Source organism: Phalaenopsis equestris, unplaced genomic scaffold (genome assembly GCF_001263595.1).
Source record: "Phalaenopsis equestris unplaced genomic scaffold, ASM126359v1 Scaffold200214, whole genome shotgun sequence".
NCBI lineage: Eukaryota > Viridiplantae > Streptophyta > Magnoliopsida > Asparagales > Orchidaceae > Phalaenopsis > Phalaenopsis equestris.
Genome location: NW_018220051.1, coordinates 67,266 through 73,870, shown reverse-complemented (window position 1 = coordinate 73,870; position 6,605 = coordinate 67,266). Strand labels below are relative to the sequence as shown.

The 6,605-nt window shown below is 34.2% G+C and overlaps 1 protein-coding gene across 1 annotated transcript; it reads left to right on the top strand.

Moving 5' to 3' along the window:
- Nucleotides 1-4,246: 4,246 nt before the first annotated feature.
- Nucleotides 4,247-5,058, top strand: LOC110035838. Its single transcript, XM_020740147.1, has 3 exons — nucleotides 4,247-4,312; nucleotides 4,409-4,520; nucleotides 4,608-5,058. The coding sequence occupies exons 2-3, from the start codon at nucleotides 4,444-4,446 to the stop codon at nucleotides 4,942-4,944; spliced, it is 414 nt and encodes a 137-aa protein (XP_020595806.1). The 5' UTR covers nucleotides 4,247-4,312; nucleotides 4,409-4,443; the 3' UTR covers nucleotides 4,945-5,058.
- Nucleotides 5,059-6,605: the final 1,547 nt, after the last annotated feature.

The following is a 6,605-nucleotide window of genomic DNA, read 5'->3' as shown; positions in this document are numbered from 1 at the left end:
GGGAAGCTCTCGCTGAGAAAATTTCAGCACCCCCTCCATGGCCGTGGAGGGGAGCTTTTATTAAAAATGGCTAAGGGGTGGCTGTCATGGCCAATTCGGGCGTGCAATGTGGTTCTTAGGTGGAGGGCACAAAGGCTCCAACGTCTCATTTGGGTGAGGTGGCCTCTAGGTTTGATTTAGGTGAAACTCAAGAAGAGGTGGCCCTTGGTTTTGGCTTTTCAGGTGACTAGGTCGGTTGGCCATGGAAGGGGGAGGTGGCTAGGAGCTCAGGGAACCCAGGGGAATCTGTCACAGAGACTTCCATTAGTCACCCATTTACAAAGGATGAGCCAGAGATCAACATAGACTCGACACCGTTGAGAATCCTTGAGGAACTTTATGCAGGATGACTGACATTCAATGAAGAGATACCAAGTCATATACCGTTAGCAGAAGCATTCACAGAGTGCCCAAAATGTAACGTTCTCCACCTTGAGCGTTACCAGACATTTGAAGAATATATAACCATGATGTTCAGAAGTGTAGAACATTTAGATGTAGAGCCTTACATACCACAGTTTGTAAAGCCACAACACCATAGATTGCTTTAGAAGATGAGTCAAAGGAGCATCCTCAAAACTTACAGAGAATTCTCAGATCTGAGCTAGAAAAGATACGCAGGGTTCAGAAACAAGAATTCATGTATTATGAGGAAATTCAAGGAAAGTTTGTGAATATCCTAGAAGAACTTGAGTTAAACACTAGAGTATTTTCAGAAAGTGATGAGAAGAAGATTCTTGATTGCGTGTCTGATTTAAGGATTGAGGTCGAGCTGAATTATTAAAAAAAAGACATATTCAGAGCCACATAAATGGATGTGAAGAAAAGGCTGAATAACCATTCAATGTGGTCATTGTTACAATTTTACAAAGGACATGCAAGGGAACCCCTCTAGGATTTTGACAAATGACGAGGTTGATCCCATTTCATCCATGATAAAGAGAATGATTAAGAGAATGGTGGAATGACATGTATTACCCCCATATTATATTAAGAACAGTTGCATCATCAATATTTATGAAGAAGGAGACTCCATTCCTCCCCACATTAACCACCTTGATTTTGTCAGACCGTTTTGTACAGTGCATTCATGAGCAAGAGCAACATTCTATTTAGAGAAGAGATACAGATGGTTGGCCTAAGGGAATTCCAATGATTGGTTGAGATTCCACTTTATGTTAGTTTAGTGTTGCTGTTGAAAGGGAATAGAGCAAATCTGGCAAAGCACTACATACCGAGAGTTCCATGCAGAAGAGTTTCAGTCACCTTACAAGGAATGGATGATAGCAAGTTGTCATATGGATATCAGCCCGACCTAGATTTGGAAGAACTTTGTTTGCTCGAGCTATGAGATAGTTGTACCTCTAAGTATGCACAAGGGTACTTTTGTCTCGGAGCATCTCTTAGGAGGTTATCTTGATCACAAGATGATCTCAGGATGACATACAAATGATTACTACATTTTACACTAAGCCATGAGATACAAGAGTATCGTTTTTGCACATATAGACATCTATCATTTTGGATGACATCAACATATGATCAATTGTATTACATTTCCAAAAAGAATTAACAAAGATCAGCTCTTTTGCTTCAATAAATGTTGTTGGATTGCCTTGTTTGTGTGATTGACAAAAAAAGCCGCAGGACCATACATTGGTCTTAAACTATAACGAACAAAGAATGATACAAAGGAAGTCTGATAATGAATGAAATTAAAATTCAAAGTTAAAGGGAAATGAAAGAACATCAAATTTTGAAATTAGCTTAATAATAAACTAAAATGATAAAAAATATAGACAAATTCATTTGAAAATTCTACACTCTTCACAACACGAATTTCACATTTTTCGCACAAATTTCCACAACTCCAACTCATGAGATTTCGCACTCTACAGGATTCCACAAATTTTCCACACTTTTTCCCTCTTTCCACAAGTTCTCCGTACTCACAATGTTTTTGAGGTTAATACCTAAATTTTGATTCCCATCCTTTCTGAGGTCAGTACCAAAATTCTGATTCTTATTCTGAGTTTAGTACTTAAATTCCAATTCTAATCCCGCGGTCAGTATCTAAAATCTGATTCCCATCCTTCCAGAGTTAGCACCTAAATTCCAATTTCCAGCCTAGGATCGGTAACTAAATTCTGATTCTCATCTCTTCAGATAAGTATAAGACCACATTAAATGGAGTATGACTTCCTATTCTCATCCCTTTGAGATTGGTATAACACCACCTTAAATTGAGTAAGGCTTCTGATTCTCAATCTTTCAAGCTTGGTACCTAAATTTCAATTCCCATCTTGGGATGAGTACCTAAATTATGATTCCCATCTCTTGAGGTAGGTGTAAGACCACCTTAAATGGAGTAAGGCTTCTGATTCTCATTCTTCCGAGGTTGATATATAAATTCCAATTCACATCCTGGAATCAGTACCTAAATTATGATTCCCATCTCTTGAGATGGGTATAAGATCACCTTAAATGGGGTGAGTCATTGTATTCTAATCCTTTTAAGATCAGTATAAGACCACCTTAAATAAAGTAAGGCTTCAGATTCTCATTTTTTTGAGGTTGGTACCTAAATTCCACTTCCCATCCTGGGATCAATACTTAAATTTTGGTTCCCATCTCTTGAGATAAGTATAAGACCACTTTAAATGGAGTAAGGCATCCTATTCTCACCTCTTCAGGTAAGTGTAAGACCCCCTTAAACGGAGCAAGGCATCCTAGTCCTCATATTAGCACTTCGAGATCGGTATAAGACCACCTTAAATGGAGTAAGGCTTCTGATTCTCGTCATTCTGGGGTTGGTACCTAAATTCCAATTTCGATCCTGGGATTAGTACCTAAATTTTGATTCTCAACTCTTGAGATAGGTAAAAGACCACCTTAAATGGAGCAAAGCATTCTATTCCTCTTCTCAGGACTTTGAAATAGGTGTGAGACCCTCTTAAATAGAGCAAGGCATCCTATTGTCATCTCTCCAAACTTTCGCTACCTCTTGAGATGGATGTGAGTCCTTGTGCTTCCCTTCCTAATATGGTAAACTTTTCCTTGATCGATCTTTCAAGTTGGATGTGAGTCCTTGTGGTTTCCATCTCGATCCGTTCTCTCCACACATTCTTAATTCCCAAAATTTCCTCGAAGTCCAAATAAAAATTAAAATTTCAACTTAAGTCAAATTAAAATTAAGTGATGAAACGAAACGAATTGAATCTTCGCTATGACCTTCGGCTGATTTCCTAGCTTCTTTTAAGAAAATCCTAAAATTGATCCTATCATTTGATAAAGAGTTTCTCAGTCTTGTATCATTTTTCCTTTGACATGTTTCAGCATACTTTATAGGCCAAATCATATAGTTTTTTATTTTATTTTTCTGGATCATGAGTTTGGTGCTTATGCATTGTTGCTTAACACTTTTAATTTCTAATAACAATCCTAGATTTCAATTTATAGAGCGTCTTACAAAGCTGCTTTTTCTTAGAAATTAAAAAGCATCACAACGGCTATGAAATATTTATGGATAAAAAAAGCTTTTAGTGTGAAGTTTTTAAGTTATCATTGATTTAGTTCAATACAATATATTTATAAAATTTTCTTAACCTAATGTTTAAATTTGCATAATATATATACTTATCAACTTCATGTTTATAAGACGGTGGGAAGACCTTCATTGCTCTATGGCCGCGCGCGTGAATGACTTGGCTCATTGGTGAGGCCTCTAGCGTAAGTCCCTCAGGTTGGGGGTCGAATCCCGTGGTGCAGGCTCTTCGAATTAGAGACCTATCTTTTAGCTTGAAACATCATTTTGCTCAACTTTGGGCTTGTACAAATCTAAAAAGATGACCAACAAATATATAGTTTACCTATCATGCCTTATCAAAACATATCTTGATAAAAATCACCTTTTATATATATATATATATATATATATATCAAAGAAATTTTTAGAGGTATAGAAGATGTATTCTATTTTATTTTATCGATCACAAATTTAATAAAAAAAGACTGCATATGAAACTTTAGTTAGTCATATAAAATAATAAAGAAAGACTTTATATGAAACTTTAGATAGTCATATAAAATAATTAAAATGGTCATATAATATTGTTTTATTAGCAAGTCTTAAAATATATTATTTAGGGTCATAGAAAAAAGATATTATTTGTGAGTTCAATGTGAGCATGTGAACATTCAGAGAGTTTATAAACTTCTATATAAGTGGCAAGAAACAAGTGCAAAGCCCTGCAAAAGCAAGGAGGGTTATAAGGTAATTGTTTCATTAGCTGTATATTTGCCATTTACATGTTTTTATATAGAAATTTAATTAGATAATAATACTTGTTTTTTCCATGCATGTCAGCAGGTAATTATCTTTGAGATTAGCATTAATTAAAGACCATGGCAACCCCAGCTCATATTCAACCTAATGAATTTACATATATATGGTCAAATGCTTGGAAAACCCAGCCTGATGGGTTAGTGTGTAGTTTTGTATGTCATTTTATAAATATGTATAGGCAATATATCAAGTAAATAAAAAATGTTACCTTTTTTATGTTCAGGTCAAAATATTATTCTGGGGGAAGCTACTTCTTTATTGGCAAACGTGTAAAAGTCCAAGAGCTTGGTCTTGATCCAAACAGCCCATATAAATTTTCTTATAAATTTAAGTATATCCTAGACGACCCCATTAGAGTTACTCTACTTGTTAAGGGCAATGGCTTATATACAACCAAGGATGCCGTAATTTTTCGCTCTGATCATCTTGTGACCATTGAATCTGATGAAATTGGCATTGGAGACGAATCTGATTATGTTGAGATAGCGTTGGTAAGCGATGAAATTAAATACAAGAGTGGGATTCACTTCTATGGCGTCAATCCATCATCAAATAAGTAATGGAGTGTCATTTTAGTAATGAAAAATAAAGAAAGATCTACACTTAGTTTGTTTATTGATCTTTCAATCAAGTTTGTTTTTACTAAGTTATATATAATAAGCATCACCGCACTCTTTTTGTTCCAATTTTCCAATTCCAAAAAGTTGTGCAATATGTATTGGATGCATGCATGCATGTTTTAAATGTTATTGAATAATATGCATCAGTTCCCACTTGTGATACCTTCCTCTAATATTATTATAGGACTTTTCTTATTATCAGTATTTCTTTCTTCACAATTGGTTGTGCATTAATTCCATCTTAGCTTACATCATGCTGGTACAAACATTTATATCTTGAGTCAATGTGACTCTTCTCTTATACATATTTGGCAAAATATCTTTAAGTAATTTCATCATTATGAACATTTTGTTGGAGACTCTTCTTTTATAAATATTTGACAAAATATCTCGAAAAATATTTGTTGATGTGTCAGTTAAGGTTGCTTCCCATTTATGTTAAGTAGTGAAATTAATATAGATGCAAGTGCAATTGGTAAGCTCAAAACTATGTAATGCAATTGATGTGGATCGAGTAACAATCCTATAAATATGAATTAAGCCTCCAAAACAAAATTTTCAAGCATTACCTTCTAGTTTTTTGAAGGAAACACCGATCGTAAGATAACCGTGTATAAAAATGACGATATAATCTAATGCACAATCTTGATGCAAAACCAACTCTTAAGAAGAAAGATATAAGGATGTCTGTGAGAGATATCGCCCCGAAGGAGAAGCAAGATGAGAATGAGGCTAAGAAACTCTGGTTTCCTATAAAGAAAACTGATGCGAGAACACAGTGGAGGAAGAACAATGCCATATCAATCTTTCTACTCCTTCCCCAAATTTTTGTTTCTCCAAATCCACAGATGAGTGAATTGAAGAAAATGTGGCGCTACAATTTATTTCTAGAGAAAATATTATGAAATGTTTAGAAAAAATTTCAACATGAGTTTCTTATGCGGTGCAAGATAGTATTATTTAAATAAAATTTAGGTATGGATTTAAGTTAAATTTAGCTAACTATAACCTCTACTAAATTAAAATTATGCATATTTTGTTTAAGTTTATTGTGTTCCATCCCTAATTGAGAATTTATTAAATCTGAAGAGCCGAATTTAAGTGGAAACTCAAAGGGGGGCAGTGAATATTGATTTCAATCTTCCAAGATGTATCACGAGTAAGCAAGTGGAAGGAGGGAAATTTATTTATTGTATCAACATGGTCATTGAAATGATATTGAGGGAGGACATATATAATAATGAAAAATGAAGTTGCTATTATTTTAATCATTTTGTTCTAATCATGTAATCATTGTAATAATTTTAAATTCATTAGCTAAATAAACCCCAACACTATATCTTCCTTTTTTAGAAAATCATTTTAAGAAATCTTATTCTCTATGTATAAAAAAAGATTATCACAAGTTTAATTATAAATTTTCTAAATATATAACATTTACTTCATGTCAAAAGAAGATATAAAGCTTTTTAGTTGGGGAGGGATGATATAACTATAGCACTCCGGCTCTGGAAAACGCTACACCCCCACAAAGCAACAAATGGTTAAATGAATTAAGATGATATATATACATATATATGTATATATATATATATATATAT

Bases quoted from the DNA above. Each gene is read 5' to 3' on its own strand.
- LOC110035838 (XM_020740147.1), top strand. From the start codon at position 4,444: ATGGCAACCCCAGCTCATATTCAACCTAATGAATTTACATATATATGG. The intron at 4,521-4,607 runs GTTAGTGTGTAG...TTTTATGTTCAG, and splicing joins TGGAAAACCCAGCCTGATGG to GTCAAAATATTATTCTGGGG.